Source organism: Papio anubis, chromosome 15 (assembly GCF_008728515.1).
Source record: "Papio anubis isolate 15944 chromosome 15, Panubis1.0, whole genome shotgun sequence".
NCBI lineage: Eukaryota > Metazoa > Chordata > Mammalia > Primates > Cercopithecidae > Papio > Papio anubis.
Genome location: NC_044990.1, coordinates 77,240,987 through 77,261,523, shown reverse-complemented (window position 1 = coordinate 77,261,523; position 20,537 = coordinate 77,240,987). Strand labels below are relative to the sequence as shown.

Sequence of the window (20,537 nt, the reverse complement as noted above, 5' to 3'; positions counted from 1 at the left end):
GATAAGTTTCATAGCAATGTAATGCTGTGATTGATTACATATTATATATATTTAAATGTATACAGAAAAAAACTCAAGAAAATTATTAAGGATGGTTGCCGTGAGTGGCAGGTGTACTTTCTTCCTAATACCTTTAGTGCTTTCCATTACATGCTTGACATTAAAAAAATCTTTATCGCCTAATTTTTTTTTTTTTTTTTTTTTTTTTTTTTTTTTTTTTTTTTTTTTTTGAGACGGAGTCTCGCTGTGTCGCCCAGGCTGGAGTGCAGTGGCTGGATCTCAGCTCATTGCAAGCTCCGCCTCCCGGGTTTTTACGCCATTCTCCTGCCTCAGCCTCCCGAGTAGCTGGGACTACAGGCGCCCACCACCTCGCCCGGCTAGTTTTTTGTATTTTTTAGTAGAGACAGGGTTTCACCGTGTTAGCCAGGATGGTCTCGAACTCCTGACCTCGTGATCCGCCCGTCTCGGCCTCCCAAAGTGCTGGGATTACAGGCTTGAGCCACCGCGCCCGGCCTTCGCCTAATTTTTAAAACATCTAATTTTACAAAATAATTAACATCTGATGGGATATGCCATTTTTAGTCCAGCTATTTAGAAACTCTGACAGAATGAGGCTCACGGCTCTGTTACTCACTGCGCCTCTCCCTGCACATAGCACATGACTTGCCACTCTGTCACTGATGGCTGGATGTAAGAACAGGTGAACAGATGGGTGGATGGGCAAATGGATACATGGACAGGCCAAGGAATGAACTCACCAGCAGCATGACTGTGGGAACAGCAATCACTTTCTGCTTAGAGAGGCTGTCCTGTGGCATTCTGTTCTCACAAGACCCTTTTGGAACCTGCACCTTTGTCCTGTACCTTTGTGTGTTCCACCCTCCTCAGGACATCTCCAGGAGGTCGGGTCTCCCTCTGCTTCCTGAAACTCAGGCAAAGATAGTGCCCCCGTTCTTTGTGTTAGAAATGCACCTCCTCCTCTGCTCTCACCAGTGATGAGCCCTGCCTCTTCCAAAGACACCATTTTAGAGAGATCCTTAGTTCCTTTAGTTACAGGGTGAACTCCAAAATTGGGGTTCAGCCTGGAAGGCCCTGTGGGTTCTTGGCTTTGCACAGAAGGAATTCAAGAGCAAGCTGACAGAGTAAAGTAAAAGCAAGTTTATTAAGAAAGTAAAGGAATAAAAGAATGACAACTCCACAGGCAGAGGAGTGGCATGGGCTGCTTGACCAAGTAAACTTACGATTATTTCTTGATTAGATGCTAAACATGGGGTGGATTATTCATGAGTTTTCTAGGAGAAAGGCAGGGAATTCCCAGAACTGAGGGTTCTCCCCCTTTCAGAGCATACAGAGGAACTTCCAGGTGTTGGCTTGGTGTTTGTAAACTGTCATGGCGCCGGTGGGAGTGTCTTGTAGTATGGTAATGCATTATAATTAGTGTATAATGAGCAGTGGGGACAACCAGAGGTCGCTTTCATTGCCATCTTGATTTTGATGGGTTTTGGCCGGCTTCTTTACCACATCTCATTTTATCAGTGGGGTCTTTGTGACCTGTACCTTGCAAAACCAGTCCTACCGGTTCTTTCCTGAGCCCTCTTTTGGAGTCCTCAGTACTGGAATCTGTTTCTTTGGGACCCATCATTTTCTCCTGAGAAGAATCCTCAGTTCTCCTGCCCAGCTGGGTAGGGATCTGGGGAGGGGACCGCCAGGGGAGGAGTACACATCTGACTGCTGGATTCCAGATGCAGAAGTACCCGCCCTTGCCCACTCGGTACCTTGCCTACATTGCACTGAGCCTAGTGGACCCACTCAGTGTTTGTCCAGCCCAGTTTTTTCAGAGAACGACCTCTGCTCTCTTGTGCGGTGGAGCTAGGGAAGGGAACTTGGAATTCCGACTCCAGATGGAGACTTCGGGCCACTGTCCCCATTTTGTGCCCTCCATCTCACTCAGTCTCTCGAATTGCTTCAAGGGTAAGCCTCCGCTGGCTTCTGGGGGCTGCACTGACTCACTTCTGTTACCCACCTCATTGGAACATGGATTAGGTTTCTCTGCTTCGCTGAGTTGGGTAGAACGCCTCAATGTGCCTGTCCTCCAAAAATTCATTGACACGTCTCCTCCGCTGCTGTCTTCTGTCCCCGTCCCTGGATCCATGGAGGTTAATTCCTAACTGTCCTTTTAAAGAGTTGCACAAAGGAAAAAGGATGAACACATATGGGTCAATTTTTAACCAGAAACCCTAACTCAACCTTATTATGACCCCCTTGCTTCATAGATTTGCCTCTTTCTCTGAAACTGAAAGTTTGTCTGGATCAAGTGGTTGCTTTAACGGGACAGCCTTTTCTCCAGGTTCTCAGTCATTCTCCTTCCCCTTTAAATATGAGGCAGCAGCTGAGTTACTGGATCATCTCCTCCACCAAGCACCAGTCCTCCCTTCCTGTCCTGATACACATGTCCAGCCCAGAAAGCGAAATGTAGGGAAACACCACTGAAACATGGGCAAGACAGCTTCACTCCCACTGCCTTTAAATTCTTTCTGTTTTAAATTATTTCTGCTAAAGAAAGTTAAGTTTTGGGCTGGGCATGGTGGCTCACGCCTGTAATTCCAGCACTTTGGGAGGCCGAGGCGGGTGGATCACGAGATCAGGAGATCGAGACCATCCTGGCTAACACGGTGAAACCCTGCCTCTACTAAAAATACAAAAAAATTAGCCGGGCATGGTGGCGGGCACCTGTAGTCCCAGCTACTCGGGAGGCTGAGGCAGGAGATGGCGTGAACCTGGGAGGTGGAGCTTGCAGTGAGCTGAGATCATGCCACTGCACTCCAGCCTGGGCAAAAGTGCGAGACTCCGTCTCAAAACAAAAAAAGAAAGTTAAGTTTTAATAGGTTTGGATACAATTAGAATGAATGGCCAAATGGCTTTTTCTAAAATACAAATAATAACTTTTTTAAATTTTTTTTTTTTGAGATGGAGTCTCACTCTGTCACCCAGGCTGGAGGGCAGTGGCGCGATCTTGGCTCACTGCAATCTCTGCCTCCCAGGTTCGAGAGATTCTCGTGCCTCAGCCTCCCGAGTAGCTGGGGTTACAGGAGTGCGCCACCACACCTGGCTAATTTTTTTATTTTTGGAGAGACAGGGTTTCACCATGTTGGCCAGGCTGTTCTCCAACTCCTGACCTCAAGTGACCTGCCTGCATCAGCCTCCCAAAGTGCTAGGATTACAGGCATGAGCCACCAAGTCTGGCCCAAATAATAACTTTCTATGACTTTATGTATTTTCTTCTAAAGTTTCAGGCACTTTTCCATCTGTTTTTCATTCTTCTTCACAGTCATCTCTGTTTTGAGAACAGCTCTCTTTTGTTTGCCTGCTTACACCAGTATGGCTCCATGTTCTCTACAGTCATTTCTTTTGTGTCCCTTTTTATTGCTCTAGAAGGTTAAACACATTAAAATGCGCAAAATTCATTTGTCTTCCTAGTGAATTAGCTTTTGTTTCTGCATAGGAAATGCCTATGTTTAATTCTCTGTCATGTCACAGAAATGAGAGTACCACCAATTCTAGCAATGTGGTTTTAAAAGCATTTATGTGTTGAACAGAAACTAAATTTATCATTAGAATAGTCTAGATTAATCAGTACCTGTATTAAATTAATTAATATGTAGCTATTTGCATCTAATCTCAGCTGTCTATAGAGTAATGATAATTTGGAGGCCTAGCTTCCAAACATTATTCCTAAAATAAACATTTGTCTCTCTAAGCCAAATATACTAAAAATGCAGTTTAAGAAACAATCAGGGAAATCCAGACTGAAGGTCATTCAATAAGAAAACCAGCAGTTTGGGAGGCCAAGGCGGGCGGATCACCTGAGGTCGGGAGTTCGAGACCAGCCTGACCAACATGGAGAAACCCTGTCTCTACTAAAAATACAAAATTAGCCGGGCGTGGTGGCACACACCTGTAGTCCCACCTACTCAGGAGGCTGAAGCAGGAGAATCACTTGAACACAGGAGGCAGAAGTTGCAGTGAGCTGAGATCATGCCATTGCACTCCAGCCTGGGCAACAAGAGCGAAACTCTGTCTCAAAAAAAAAAAAAAAAAATTAATTAATTAATTCAATGTTATGGGAAAAATGAATGATAGGGAATTCTTCTAAATTAAACATGACTAGGGACATAACAACTAAATGTAAAGTGTGATTGTTGATTAGATTCTGATCCAAACACAGATATCTATAACTAACATTCTGGAGACATTTGAGAAAATGGTACTGTAGACTGGGTATTGGATGCTATTAGGGAATCAGTGTTAATTTGGGTAGGCACGATAACGTATTGTGGTTATAGAAGCGAACGTCCTCAGTTTTAGGAGAAGCTGACTATAGTATCCTGATGTATTCTGCTTGCTTTGAAATGGTTCCACTGGAAAGAAAAGTCTGTATGTGTGTGTGTGTGCGCGTACATAGGTGTATGTGTATGTATATTTGAGACAAATAGAGCAAACTGCTAGCAGTTGTTGATCCAAGTGGTGGATATGTGGATGTTTGTTGTACTCTTTTCTCCGTTATATTTACTAATAAAACGTTGGAAAATGCCACGTAGGTAAGGACTGAGCAGTTCCTTCACGGAGTACCAATCTTCCATTGTGCTGTTTCAATTAAAGGTCAACCCTAAGGATCTGGATTCCAAGTATGCCTACATCCAGGTGACTCACGTCATCCCCTTCTTTGATGAAAAAGAGTTGCAAGAAAGGAAAACAGAGTTTGAGAGATCCCACAACATCCGCCGCTTCATGTTTGAGATGCCGTTTACGCAGACCGGGAAGAGGCAGGGCGGGGTGGAAGAGCAGTGCAAACGGCGCACCATCCTGACAGGTATGGGCCCCAGAAGCCTCATGGACACCAGCCTGGACGCCTCGCTGAAGAGCTGTCCAGAGGGATTCAGAAGCTTCAGGACTGGAAGGGCCTTTCGAGCTCATTTAGCCACCACCACACCCATTTCAGTTTCCCATTTATCTAGTGCTTCCTTTTGAATACTTGCGATGTTTTTCTGTTGACACTTCCTTCTTCCACAAGACCAGAAGTTCATATCCAATTGAAGGTCACTTACTCTTCTGAGAGTCTGATGAAAATGGCAGGCCTTATGTGCCCAGATGCTTTTGCACACAGTCTAAGGTGGCTTATGGACTCCAGGTTCAGCAGCCACACCCAGTCCTGGAGGGACCCATCTCACACACCTGTCTCAGGTTCTAGCATGGACCTGCTCAGCAGTCTCAGGCTGTGAGTAAACCAGATGTGAGCTCGGATCGCCCCACATCATTGCCCCTGGGGGCTGGCCAGCTGCCACTTGAATGCCTCCTCCGCCAGGAAGCTCACTGCATTCAGTGGCTGTCCACAATTTCAGCTTAGGCAGTTCTCACTGATCCCTTTGGCACTGTTGAGCCAGTGACAACCCACTCTGGGAAATGTGTTTTGCATCATTTCCCAGCCCCTGGCAAGTGTCCAGTCATCCTCGGGTGATTTTTACCTTCTGGGGGAGAGCTTGACCCATCCATGCCTCGTTAGGGTCAGCGACATCAGTGGGGTAACCTAACATAAAATGCTTCCTTGACCAAGAAATATCAGTGGGAGGGTCGTTCAGAATGCCAGGTGTGCCAGTTTTCACCACACGTCTTCCAAAGAGTGGCCCTAGTTAAGTCAGACCAGGAAAGGGCCTGCTTCCCGGAAGTTGGGGTTGTTGAGTTTCCGTCTGGGCAATAATATGCACTATCATGATGAGCGGAAGGAGCTGTGGAGATGCCGCGCCCAGGGGCTTATCAGCTCTCACCCGCAAAGTGTATGCTTTAAAAAGACAGATTGGATGGCGTGGGGTTTATATCTCAGTAAAGCTGTTATCAAAAAAAAAATACAGGTTTTTACGAATTAGCCCAGGACAACGTATTGCAGGGAGCTTTTCACACTCCCTATGAGGGAAATGAGATAAAAGTTAAAACAAAACAAACAAAACTGTGTTCTTAAAGTGTCCCTACTCCTGCTTTTAAGAAGATAGCATATGTAAAGCACAAATGATATTATCCTCACAAACATCACCCCACCCCAAATAATAATTTTTTTAATGCACACATTAGTAGCAAATTCTCATTAAGCAAGATAACTGCTCTTCGAGACGGAATCACTTTATGGGAATCACCAGCTTACAGTGTTTATGGCTCAGCTGTGATGACTTCCCTTCTGACCCGCTAAGTCAGTGGTTACCAAAGGTTGGTCCAGGACCAGCAGCATCAGCACCCCCAGGGAACTTGTTAGAGATGGAAGTTCCAGGTCCCCACCTCCGAAACTGCTGGATCAGAAACTCTGGGGGCAGGGCCAGCTCTTTGTGTTCAGCAAGCCCTCCCGGTGATCCTGGTGCACGCTCAGATTAGAGAACTGCTGCCTGTAATAAACCTAGTTCACTGCTGAGTCAGGGTCAGGAGTTTTGGGTTGGTTATTGTTAAGGCAGTGTACTGATTCATAAACGTTCATGACGATAGGCTGTTTTCCCAGGGCACATTTCTCCATCGTTTTGTTAGGGACTACTTTAGATTAGATAAAGCACATGAGCAACGCTCTGTATCTGCAGGAACAAGGGGACAGAGAGTGCGCTGCAGAGAGAGGCGGGGCAGACACCTGTGTTGTTGGCTTAGGGATTGCCGTCCACAGCTGTGGGTTGAGACAGCCTACACAGCGGCGACGCTGTCCTGGGGGTCCTGTAGGCCTGGGTCACAGCCTCACTGTGTGACCTTGGGCAGGTCACGCTTCCTCTCTGTGCCTTAGTTTCCTCATCTGCAAAATGCGAGTTAGAACACTCATTATATTGTCATAACTTTGTAAACAGTAAGCAGCAGAGGAAAGAAAGTTCTTCATTTTTTGCTAGATTTCATCTGCTGTTGAGCTAGATACACACACCAGGGCATTCTGAAGGCTGGACCTGAGGGTTTTCCCTCAAGTTATCAACCCCTCAGGTTCCTCTTCCATTGCATTGCTTTGTACCTAACCTTTGGCCTTCCAAAGGTCAAAGGGAGCCCAGGCCTTCCCTGCCCTCTGCACCAGGAAAAGGCTCACCTTCCTGGGTAGTTCGCAGTCAGCTGACTGTAACTGTGCAATCATTTGAAAAACCTCATGGTCACCCTCCAGCCTCCTTCAGTGGAAATTTCCGAGCCTGTCCCAAAGAAGGAGGGTGGGGAGATGCCTCCCTGCCTTCTTTCATGGAACTTCTGCCAAGGAGTTTCTTCCCAGTCACTATTCCAGAGTCTTCCAAACCTGGGTTAGCCTCCGGCCCTCCACCTTCTATTCAAGACACACAAACCAGCAGTCACCATACTCATCACTGGGCCGCCCTGTCCTCCTTTCTAAAGGGCTGGCTCAGTCGATCACCTAATTGTCCACCTTCCAGAGCCAGGTTGGACTCTCATGCAGTCATTTGGGCAGTAAGGCATTCATTCATTCAACAAAATGTATTGCACACTGACACTGTGCCCATTGGCACGCTAATGAAACACATCTGTGGGCCTGTGCAGCTGGCATTCTAGCCAGAGGAGACAGACGATAAACAGTACCCAGATGAGTAAATATACCTCTGGTGGAACGTGATCTGTATTCCAGAGAAAGCAAAAGGAGACTGGGAACCTAGAGTTGACCTCCTTCCTCAGAAACAGGAAGGCAGCCCCACTCCTCCCCTGAAGCACAGCCCTCTGTCCAAATACAAGCAGGCCTCTGCCAGCGCTCCCTCCCTGGCTAGGGACAGCGAGGCTGAGTCCTCGCCATCCTACCAGGGAGCTTTATGGATCCCCAGCGCTACCACTTAAAATCTGTGAAACCAAGTCAGGAATCCTTCACCTTTCACTGATAAAACATTGTGAAAAGGCAGCAGGCCTGTAAGTATGTGACAAATGAGGCTGCCTCAGGGCGGACATGTTTTGCACCTTTGTCTGGATGTTGGACGGCCCATCGGAGCCCTGTGTTTCCCAGGGGCTGGCCCTGTTTCCCGTCCTGTGATGAGTCCTTCCCAATTAAACTCTTCCCTAGCCACTTGCTAACTAGAGACCAGGACCACTCCCATCTGACATTTGCTTGTTCAAAAAGAAAATAAGCTTTTAAGTACATATCTACTATCTATTAGTAAATATATGTCAAGTGAGAATATTATAGATATTTCTATATTATACAGAGCAGTAAGAAATGTGAAACAGCAAATCAGAACCTGCTGCTTTTCTGTTCATTTTTAAATTAACTCCTTTGTGTTCATGTTTAGGTATCTCATTATGATAAAGGAAAACAATGTTAATCAGTTATTTTGGTTTAAAAATATATAAGAAAAAGTAAATACTTTTATTTTTATTTCTTATTCATTGCTGTAAGTTTCAAAATACCTTTATTCTCACGACAGCTCCAAAAGTTTGTGAATTTCTGGTTCATGAAATCCTTTGCTTAGGAGTCTATTCTTTGTGTTTTTTTGGTTTGGGTTTTGGGGGATGGTTTTTGTTTTCTTTTTTGAGAGAGGGTCTCACTCTGTAGCCCAGGCTGGAGTACAGTGGCACAATCACAGCTCACTGCAGCCTTGACCTCGCGGGCTCAAGCCAGCCACGTCAGTTTCCCCAGTAGCTGGGACTACAGGCATACACCACCATACCCAGCGAATTTTTGTAATTTTGTAAAAATTTTTTTGCCATGTTGCCCAGGCTGGTCTCGAACTCCTGGGCTCATGTGATCTACCAGCCTCGGCCTCCCAAAGTGCTAGGATTACAGGAGTGAGCACCGTGCCCACCCTAGGAATATATTATTGTTTCTTATATTCTACTCATTTCTCAGATTTGTGCAAATTTAGCATGTGATTCAAAGTTATTCTATGGACAAAAATGAATTTTCTCAAGGATATTTTTATGGAACTATTTCCTGGACTTAATCTGTTATGTAGTATCTCAAAATTGTTTAGTCTTTTTTATGTTGTGAAAGTCGTCGTATATCCACTAACTCATTCAGACCTCAGAGCTTCCAAGGAAGGTAGGGCATTTGGAGTGAGAAAATTGAGTGGAGAATGATAACCTGATTTATTTAAAGACACGCTTGTCACATTAAAAGGATAACAAGGGCCCAACTCTCTTGACTTTATGAGATACATGATTGTAAAGGAAGACAATATTCTAGCTCTACCAATTACTAGTATGTGTCTTTGGCAAGCTTTGAGTTTCTTGTTTTAAAATGTGAGGAATAATGACATCTGTAATAATCATTTCTGATAATAATCACCTCAGTAACACTAAAGCTCATGCAAGCCGTGGAGTAATTCTGGGGTTCACCCTCTGCAGCCATACACTGCTTTCCTTATGTGAAGAAGCGCATCCCTGTCATGTACCAGCACCACACTGACCTGAACCCCATCGAGGTGGCCATTGACGAGATGAGTAAGAAGGTGGCAGAGCTCCGGCAGCTGTGCTCCTCAGCCGAGGTGGACATGATCAAACTGCAGCTCAAGCTCCAGGGCAGCGTGAGTGTTCAGGTGAGCCAGGCACAGCAGGCCGGCGGGCGGCAGGGGAAGCCCTTGCCCATGGGTGACTTGCGAGTCATTTCCACCAACAAGGTCTACTTGAGAGCCTCAGTTTACCAAGTGATCCCTGCTCCCTTCCCCCAACGTCTGTGACATTTCTCCTGATATCAGAAGGGGAGGAAACCTCATGATCCCCACCCCCCGCCCCATGAGGACTGACTGACTGTGGGGACAAGCGCCAGATCTCCATACACTACCCTGATTTGTCAGTATTTGGGGAATTCTGGGTGCCTGATTAGAAGCATCAAGACTCTTCCAAATACAAAGAAGTGTGGAGAGCAGTAGGTTTTCCTATAAAACTGTTGTTTTCTGTTTTCTGTGAAAATTGTATCCAAAAAAGTACCTTAAGTTTTACTCTCTTAATGGTATCTTTTGATTAATGAATTCACTATTTTAATATAGCCCAGTCAATTTTTTCTTTATTGGTAGCATTTTTACGTTCTCTTTAAGAAATCTGTGTCTACTCCAAGATTTCACAGATATTCTCCTCGGTTTTCCTCCTTTGCTCAGCATCCGCATTAGGTCTGCAGTCCATCCGGAACTGATTTTTGTATATGTTATAGTGTGAGGGTCAGGATATATCTTTTCCATATGACCTTCCAAGTGATGTACACAATTTATTGAAAAGATCATCTTCGATCTAGATACTAACATATATGTTCAGTTTGTGAAAATTCATCAAGCTATATACTTGTGATATATGCACTTTTCCGTTCGTATATTATACTTTAATAAGAGGTTTTTAAAAAGTTATCTTTCTTACATGGTTTCCTAGTTAATTGGTAAATGTTAAATCACTTCCCTCCAGTAACAAGTATGACTCTTTACTTTCTTGGTATTTTTAAGTGTATATAGTTGAAGCACATGTTTGTTCATATGTATATATGTGTGTGTGTGTGTATATATTTATTTGTATATCCTATTATTTTATCTTTCAAGAAGGGTATGTTTATGAAAGTTACATGTAGATTATAATACATAGGTTTTGGGTTTTTTGGTTCATTTTCTGAAATTGTATTTTGTCAACTTCCCATCAGAGCCACACTAAAGAACCAAGAGTTGTTGCCTATACAATTCAATAGACATTTTTGTGTCATTCACCACAAAAGCATTTACAGATGTTTTTAATCCCTTTCCTGATACTCTCAAAGACATATGCGCCAAATAAGTTAGCAAGTGAACATAAGTATTCCAGCAATGTGAGTGATTACGTAACAGGTCCAGAGGCCACAATTTTCTGTCGCTAAAAACAAAACCACTCAATCGACATGATCTGGGAACATCCAGTCCCTATGGAAAGGCCACCAGACGGCTGTGGCACCAGTCCAGGGTAGGGCTGGACCATTGAGCTTTCTAAAAGGCAAAATATGCCCTGCTAATTTGATGGTAACCTAAGCGTTTTAAATTCCCAATCATCTTAAAAAGCAAGAAATTCCGTGTTGAAATGAGAAGATTAAGTTTATACTCATACCTACCAAAGTAACAACAAAGTTGCAGCCAGAGGAAATTAACTTTATCGTTTTATTTGCGTATCTCTGTAATTGTTTCATCAAGCAGCTCACTGGCGCTGCAGCTTTACTGGGCAGAGCCGTCTGTGGAGCTTCTTGGTATTTCACTCCAAGATCTTGTTATCAGACCTTATGGAGTCTCATCAGCCTTCCTCTTTCTATCTTCTTCAAATATGGACCGTCTTGTATCATTTTAGATGATCAGTCATTTGGGTCATCTTCAGGTGATTAATACGGTTCCCCCCACACACCAGCCTGGTGCTGAGTTCCACCCTCACGCATCTTGGGCTGTTCACCCATTGCTCCTGGCTCTGAGGCCCCCCTCTGACCACTGTGGCTGGAACCCTCCTGTCTCCCCACGTCTGGTGTGAGTTCCTGTGGCTCAGTTTTCCTGCCATTGCTAGACAAGTCCTGCCTACCATGGGTCAGAACCACACACTGACAGCTCCCCTAATTCCTTGCTAAGCTCACCAGACCTTCCGGGAAATATCATGCAGTGACCACATAGTCACGTTCTTTCCCAGGCTGTCTCAGATGCCTGGAACATTCTTCTTCCCATCTCAGTGTGTCCAGCCTTCCTTCTCACCACATTCTTACCTTTCCTTACTTATCCAAAATCCGCAGACTCTTCTTTTTTTTTTTTTTTTTTTTGAGGCGGAGTCTCGCTCTGTCGCCCAGGCTGGAGTGCAGTGGCGCGATCTCGGCTCACTGCAAGCTCCGCCTCCCGGGTTCCCGCCATTCTCCTGCCTCAGCCTCCCGAGTAGCTGGGACTACAGGCGCCCGCCACCACGCCCGGCAAATTTTTTGTATTTTTAGTAGAGACGGGGTTTCACTGTGTTAGCCAGGATGGTCTCGATCTCCTGACCTCGTGATCCGCCCGTCTCGGCCTCCCAAAGTGCTGGGATTGTAGGCTTGAGCCACCACGCCCGGCCCCGCAGACTCTTCTTAGCTGCTTGGAAGGATGATGCAGGGTTCTGCTTCACTCACGCCTGCTGTCTGCTCCTAACATCTGGCTCTCCAGCACACCGCAAATGCTCACTTCATCCAAGGATAGCACATCAGTTTGCCCGTGGCTGTCTATACAATCCAATGAAATGAACAGTTACTGTATTTTTCAGTTTTTCACTGAATTCACCAGATTGGCCTGTTCAGTGTAGTGCGGCACAAATCCCCGTGACTAAACACCTTGGAAGTAAGAATCCTTGACCTGGATTTGGAAGACCTGGGCTGTGATCTCTGATGTTTTGCTTATTGGCTGTTCAAACTTGAACAGGCCCCTAAGTTTTCCAAGCATTGGTTTCTTCTTACATAAAATAAACCATCACCACAAGTGCCCCAAAGATGGCTGAGATCATGGAATCAAGCGGTGTGCAACAGAGTGAGCTTCATGGTTTCTTTTTGGGCTTAAGTTCCTGGAAGGCAGGGATTGTGAGTAGCTCACGCCGACAGGCTTTTTAGTGCCTGCACACTGAAACTGAGCAGATTATCGTGGTAATCTTCCTCCTAATGCAACTGAAAACCTTTGCTCTTTGTCTAGGTCAATGCTGGCCCCCTGGCCTATGCGCGAGCTTTCTTAGATGACACAAACACAAAGCGATATCCCGACAATAAAGTGAAGCTGCTTAAGGAAGTTTTCAGGTAAAGCACACTGAAAGCATCTTTTTCTCTTCGAGTATTGAGCATTTCTGCGCTCCTTCGGGAGAGAGATGCTGCTGGTCGGACTCATGCCTTATCCTCTGCGTGCCTTTGTTTCTCCCGCCTGTACCATTCCAGGCAATTTGTGGAAGCTTGCGGGCAAGCCTTAGCGGTAAACGAACGTCTGATTAAAGAAGACCAGCTCGAGTATCAGGAAGAAATGAAAGCCAACTACAGGGAAATGGCGAAGGAGCTTTCTGAAATCATGCACGAGCAGGTAAGGGCCGTGCTGGCTCCAACAACTTGGAGTTCTTGGTTAGGGGTGTGAGGTACACCCTATCGTGACCTAGGCCACCTGATATCCTTCCAGAACCGTGGCATCTGAAGGAGAATGTGGCATACCACACTCCTGCCATGCTCTAGCACCAGGTCATTTGGGAACAGCGAACAGATTGCCCATACGCTGTTATCCATGGCAAGCAGGGGAGAGCAGGCCCGCCTCCTCGTGGCTCTAAGAGGTGGCCGTGTTTCCTAAGCTTTCTCTCTCCCCACCCCATCTAGCCAAAAAGAAAAGGAAAAACTCACACGAAAATATCCATACTCTTCTGACAACTGTATTCCTTTAATCCCTTGAAAAAAGCAGGACTTGCCAACCTGGTTTAAGGAATTATCTGTTGCATTCAATGTTTTTGCCATTTAAAAATACAGACCGATTCCATTTTTGATGATGTACAGCGGGCCTTAGCATTGTGAATTCTTCCTTTAAGTTCCTTGTCACTACGGGCATCTTCCTTGATTATTTTGCTGTTATCTCCTTCCTGTGGGTTTCTTCAGTAGGATTCTGTGTGTGGGCTCAGCTGTCACAGAGGAGATGGTGACCCGTACCCAGGGAATGCCTAGAGCAGCATCCACATTGTTTTTTTGTTTGTTTGTTTTCTTTTTTTTTTTTTTTTTTGTGAGGGGTCTGTCTCAGTCACTGTCCTTTATCTATAATTGACGTTAGCACCTTGATAACACAGAACTGCTCTGTCTGGCCCCTCCATTACCGTCCTTCAGTCTGGCACAGTGGAAGCCAGGGCCATTTGTGGAGTTATCCTATCCCCTGACAGTTTAGTTAGGACATTTTCATTGCAGGAAACGAACGTCAGTGTGTGAGCTTTAACTCACTTGCTTTTTTTCTCCTCCATGCTAACATGTTCAGCTGGGATGGTAATGTCATTTTAAAATTTTATTTTTCTGATAATCTGACTCAGAAAAAGCTGTTACTTTTTTTTGAGTTTGAGCAGCTGCAGACATTGGCATAATGACAGTACATGGGCAGAGGAAAGCACCCTCTTCTGGACATGTTAAAAAGTAGAGGCCGGACGTGGTGGCTCACTCCTGTAATCCCAGCACTTTGGGAGGCCAAGGCAGGTGGATCATCTGAGGTCAGGAGTTCGAGACCAGCCTGGCCAACATGGTGAAACACCATCTTTACTAAAAAATATAAAAATTAGCTGGGCGTAGTGGTGCACACCCTAGTCTCAGCTACTCGGGAGGCTGAGGCAGGAGAATTGCTGGAACCCAGGAGGTGGAGGCTGCAGTGTGCCAAGATTATGCTGCTGCCCTCCAGCCTGGGCAACAGAACGAGACTCTATCTCAAAAAAAAAAAAAAAAGAAAGAAAGAAAAAGAAAAAATGGAAACAATTAGAGGAAGGAATGTCTGAATAATTAAGCAGAACAGGAGGGACTCATGGGAACCAATTTTTGGAGAAAACTTGAGATCTTTTCTGTGGAGCCTCCAGATTCCTATAGAATGGAGAGTTTGGTCAGTGGGTGCTGACATTGGGGATATTTAATGCACTTGCTGTCAACTGCACCTTGAACTTTCCATTATGCCAACAGCTGTGAAGACTGAGCCCCTTTGAACCCCTTGAAGGGCTGTGGTGGGGGTAGACCTGCTTTGGTGTTTCCAGGGGAGCCTCTGCTGGAGGTCAAGACCTACACTCAGATCCTTCCAGGCACCACTGGGCATGGAAAAATACTTGTTCAGGGTCAGAGGAGTAGCCACCCTCTCCCAAGACAAAATCTGTAAGACCCTGAGAAAAGGAGGCAGGAGAGAAACACAAATGCTCCAGATTTATTTTTAAAGGCTTTTTCAAGGTCAAGGCTAGGTTGTGTCCCAGTCAAGCACATGTAGGTAGACCTCACGTTGCCTTATGATCTGGTGAGCCTAGAAGGCTCTCCATTCGCTAGCTTTGTAAAGGAAACATAATGTGCTGTTCTCGACTTTCTTCTAATAATCCTCACCCGAGAACAGGCATTCACTAGATAAGCTGCAAGTCTCCCTCTGTAAACCACCAGCCAGGCTTTTTGGGCACTCATCACTCACGTGATGGAGTGAGTGTAGACTTGTGTGTGTGATGTGGGGTGCAACACTTTGAGAAATATCTGCTGCATCCTTACACTCAGTAACATTGTGTTGCACATGGCAACATTGCCTTAAACTCTGTAACATTGTGTTATACTTGGTAACATTGTGTCACACATGGCAACATTGCATTGCATATGGTAACACTGTGTCACACATGGCAACATTGTGTTGCACTCAGTAACATTGTGTTTCTGTCCTGGAGATCTGCCCCCTGGAGGAGAAGACGAGTGTCTTACCGAATTCCCTTCACATCTTCAATGCCATCAGTGGGACGCCAACAAGCACAATGGTTCATGGGATGACCAGCTCGTCTTCGGTCGTGTGATTACACCTCATGGCCCGATTGTGGGGACTTGCTTTGTCATTTGCAAACTCAGGATGCTTTCCAAAGCCAATCACTGGGGAGACCGAGCACAGGGAGAACCAAGGGGAAGGGGAGAGAAAGGAAATAAAGAACTATGTTATTTCTTAACAGATTTTCTATAGGAGTTGTAAGAAGGTGCACATATTTTTTTAAATCTCACTGGCAATATTCAAAGTTTTCATTGTGTCTTAACAAAGGTGTGGTAGACACTCCTGAGCTGGACTTAGATTTTATTCTTCCTTGCAGAATAGTGTTAGAATAAATGGCCTACAGAAAAAAAGGTTCTGGGATCTACATGGCAGGGAGGGCCGCACTGACATTGATGCCTGGGGGACCTTTTGCCTCGAGGCTAAGCTGGAAAATCTTGAAAATATTTTTTTTTTTCCTGTGGCACATTCAGGTTGAATACAAGAACTATTTTTGTGACTAGTTTTTGATGACCTAAGGGAACTGACCATTGTAATTTTTTATCAGTGAACCAGGAGATTTAGTGCTTTTATACTCATTTCCTTGCATTTAAAAAAATATGAAAGCTTAAGGAATTATGTGAGCTTAAAACTAGTCAAGCAGTTTAGAACCAAAGGCCTATATTAATAAACACAACTATGCTGAAAAGTACAAAGTAGTACAGTATATTGTTATGTACATATCATTGTTAATACAGTCCTGCCACTCTGTACATATATGTATTACATTTCTACATTTTTAATACATGAGCTTCTGCATTAAGTTTAATTGTGATAAATCTGTGCTGTTCCAGTATATGCAATACACTTTAATGTTTTATTCTTGTACATAAAAATGTGCAATATGGAGATGTATACAGTCTTTACTATATTAGGTTTATAAACGGTTTTAAGAATTTCATCCTTTTGCCAAAACGGTGGAGTATGTAATTGGTAAATCATAAATCCTGTGGTGAATGGTGGTGTAATTTAAAGCTGTCACCATGTTATATTTTCTGTTAAGACATTAATTTAGTAATTTTATATTTGGGAAAATAAAGGTTTTTAATTTTATTTAACTGGAATCACTGCCCTGCTGTAATTAAACATTCTGTACCACATCTGTATTAAAAAGACATTGCTGACTATTTGGGAGTGGCTGCTGGGTGTTTATTGTTCAGCAGTCCTAAGGGAACAGGATACCAAAATCCTCGAGGGTGAAATCACACGGGGTCTGAAATTGTCTTTAATATACTTGAGCGGGGAAAAAAAGAGTGAGTAGAGACCACAGGACTGACAGAATGCTAGTCATTGTGGAGGCTGAAGTTGGGTGCCTGGGGAAGCATGATACCCGCTTCTCTGCTTTTGTGGAAGTTTCCATGATACGGATTTCCCAAGCAGGGGTCACGTCTTCAGAGGACCTGGCTGAATGCTTTGTTGGACCGTGGTCAGGATCTAAATCATACCAGTTACTCCCAAGTTCACGTGGATACCTTGCTACCTCTTCCTTTTTCCCCTTCGGCTGTAGCAAGATGTCCATCTTTATCCCCTCCCTTACTGGCTTCCGAGATGAGAACACTGGGATAATGCATAGGCAGCCAGGCGCACCCTCTGTGCCCCACATGGTCAAGATCCCTGAACCGGGTCACATGATGGCTCCAGTTGCAGGTGCTGTTCCTGTTTCTGGTGTGCCTGGTGGCCCCAGCAGGTAGGTCAGCCCCTTGTCACTCAGCCCCATATGGTTCCATTGATGGAACTACATAAAATACTGAACAAAATAAAATAGCTGGGGTTTTGCCTTGAAGGGCTGTAAAGGCTGTCTTTTTATGTGACCAGTTAAGGAAAGAAAACGTGGGGTGCTGTGCACCCCTTGAGCACCCAGAAGCCAAGGGTCTTGTGACATCTGAAACATTTGCTACCTACCAATGGTAAGGCAAGAGGTCTTGGGAAGAGATGAAGAGGGGGCGAAGGGTCGCCATGACCCACCCGAATCGACAGCCCACTTATGCACTCATGACGCCACTGGGACTCACCCAGCATATGTTTGTTCCATGTTGCTGACATCCCAGCCCAGGCTAATAAACGTGAAGGCAAACATCAGCAGGTATGGGAGAAGAGCCTGGTGCTGAGCTGGACTGTCTAGTCATAAACGCCTCATCTAGAAACCATAAAACTCAAGTCACCATGTAGTAAGATAAATAGAAGTCTAGAAAGAGCCCATATCAGATAAAGGTAAGTCTGGAAGGCAGCCAGCCCTTGCTGATGACAGGAGTGGAGAGGGGAGCCATCTCTAAGTTGGGAACATCCTGCGGGGAAACATTCATATCAATTAAATCTTCCCTTCGTTATGTACAAACCCTGGCGGAGCATTTTCTTGGGAATTTGTATTGCTAGTCTTCGGTAAATGGGGGTGGTTTTCCCATAGGTCCTACTTATTCTTTCTTTTAATTGAGGTAAAATATACATAAAATGTATCAGTTTAACCATTTTTAAGTGTAAGGTTCATTGGCATCAAGTAGATTCTCATTGTTGTGCAACCATCGCCACCCTCCGTCTCCAGATATTCGTCTTCCCAAACTCACACTCATTAAACAGGAACTTCCTTTTCCCCTCCTCACAACACTGCTTTTGAGGCAACACTGGAATTAAAACTCTAGTTAGTACCTTATCTGAGATATTAGCCAGGTGGCAACAAATAGAGCCAGCCCCTAGCACAGAAGACAGCTGCTGAGAGCAGACTGCAAGATGGCAAGGTAACCTGAGAGATGAGAAGCAGCCATCCGGAACGGTTTAATCATATAACTCAAAGTAGTGACTCCATTCCAAGAAAATGTGATCTCCATCCATGGGGGATCGTTTGTATAAACCATGGTACATCCAGATAGTGGAATACTGTGCAGCTGTAAGAATCTGCTCATTTAATGTATATAATTTGGCTGGGTGCAGTGGCTCACACCTGTAATCCCAGCACTTTGGGAGGCCGAGGTGGGCAGATCACTTGAGGTCAGAAGTTCGAGACCAGCATGGCCAACATGGTGAAACTCTGTCTTTACTAAAAATTCAAAAATTAGCCACTCATGGTAGCAGGTGCCTGTAATCCAGCTACTTGGAAGACTGAGGAACTAGAATCACTTGAACCCGGGAAGCAGAGTTTGCAGTGAGCCGAAATCACACCAGTGCACTCCAGCCTAGGTGATGAGTGAGACTGTGTCTCAAAAAATAATAATAATGTATACAATTTGATGAGAGCAGACACGCATACACCTGTGATACCATCACCACAATTGAGGTAAAAAAGCATAATAAATATATCCATCACTTCAAGAAGTTTCCTCGTGCTCCCCCCTTATTTTGTGGTAAGGACACTTAACACGAGATTAACCCTCTTAACAAATTTGTCAGTGCACAATAACAGTAATGTATATAGGCAAATAACATGTTTTACAGTTGTTACCTACAGCAAGGGAGAAGGAATGATGTACAGGGGACAGGGCTAAGAGATACACTTGTCTAATATAATTTGCTCTATAGATTTGGCTTTAGAACCATGAAAATATTTACATAATTATCAAAAGAATTTTTAAATTTCTAGAAAATTGAAGGCAAAATGTGATAAATGAACCTAGCCATACAATACAATGTTGGTAACATACAGAAAGGAATTATTTCAAACAACTGTAAAGTACAGCAATTTTACTGTGCTTTCTTAGTGTGATATGCCCTCAGGTCAAGAAGAGTGGCAATCAATAAATAAATGGTTGATTGATAAACAAAAACTAGTTTCAGTAATCAAAAAGTGTTGCATTGGTTTTTATTCTGAGACTGTTTTATGTTTATTGCCAGAGAGAGTAAATGAGTATTTATGCTGGTATCATTGGGAACCAGGTTTTTACATGGGAAAAGAAAAGATGTGTCTATAAGACCAGCAGGGTTAAATTAAAACACTTTAGTCTGAACTTGATCTGGAAATAACAACTGGGACTCATGATGTATTTTGTCTTAAACACACACTTATTTCCTAACTTGGTTCACTGGAAAAGACCTAAAAACAATGACCAACCCAGCAGCTACCGAGCACCACTAGTGCCCAAATTGTGAACCAGGCTCCCTGGAGAAGGTCTGATTCTGGATTTAGGAAAATGTCCAGGGCAAGTTGAACTTTTTTTTTTTTTTTTTTTTTTAGACAGGGTCTCGCTCTGTCGCCCAGGCTGGAGTGCAGTAGCATGATCTTGGCTCACTACAACCTCTGCCTCCCAGGTTCAGGCGGTTCTCCTGCCTCAGACTCCCGAGTAGCTGGGATTATAGGTGTGTACCACCATGCCCAGCTTATTTTTATATTTTTAGTAGAGACAGGTTTCACTGGGTTGGCCAGGCTGGTCTGGAACTCCTGACCTCTAGTGATCCACCCACCTCGACCTCCCAAAGTGCTGGGATTACAGGTGTGAGCCACCACACCTGGCCAACATCTTTTCATACTGCATATCAAGGGTGCCAGCAAGGATACTTGGGGTCATGTGAGAAGGATTTTAAAGAAGCTCCCACTAGCAAGGTGCGTAATGGGCATCAGTAAGAATAACTGCAATGCAGTGAGAGTAATCGTGCCGTGCATTCCAGCCTAAGTGACAGAGCCAGACCCCATCTCAAAATAATAATCATAATCATAACAACTGCAACGGACTGAAAGTATGTAATTAAGTCTATGAGTTCATAGTGGTGCCAGAAGAAATGAAAGAAAAACTGCTTGGTAACCATTGAAGGAACTGACATTACCAAGAAAGAAGAAGCGTTCTCGTGTCTCCTGGTAGAAGTACACACCACCACCTATGAAGCAGTCTTGCCAAAAACTTGGATCTGACTCAGATCAAGCCTCTGACTCTACCTACCAATTCCCCATGACACACAGGGCACAGAGGAACACCTTAAGTGACACTGCGGGAAATGCAATCTGCAAAGTCCATCCCGTGGAAAGCTCTGTAGGATAAACACGCTGGTTTCTTCAGTAAACAAATTTCAAGAAAAAAGAGATGGAGAGGGAACCCATGCATTAAAAAAGACTTTGGGGCTCCCCATCTAGGAATAGGAAGTAGACACACT

General features: G+C 44.5%; 1 protein-coding gene across 40 annotated transcripts in view; it reads left to right on the top strand.

The window, feature by feature from the left end:
* DOCK9 (dedicator of cytokinesis 9) overlaps window positions 1-16,591 on the top strand; it is a 299,896-nt gene extending 283,305 nt beyond the window's left edge. For 19 of the 40 annotated variants that reach the window (XM_009192124.4, XM_009192142.4, XM_009192136.4 and 16 more), the window contains 5 exons: window positions 4,660-4,870; window positions 9,340-9,530; window positions 12,624-12,724; window positions 12,860-12,998; window positions 15,337-15,564. In XM_009192124.4, coding sequence (XP_009190388.3) covers window positions 4,660-4,870; window positions 9,340-9,530; window positions 12,624-12,724; window positions 12,860-12,998; window positions 15,337-15,459 — 765 coding nt within the window. In that variant the 3' untranslated portion in view covers window positions 15,460-15,564. Of the gene's footprint in view, window positions 1-4,659; window positions 4,871-9,339; window positions 9,531-12,623; window positions 12,725-12,859; window positions 12,999-13,922; window positions 13,931-15,336 lie in introns of all 40 variants that reach the window. The other 21 variants (XM_009192144.4, XM_009192140.4, XM_031655623.1 and 18 more) reach the window with 2 other exon arrangements.
* Window positions 16,592-20,537: the final 3,946 nt, after the last annotated feature.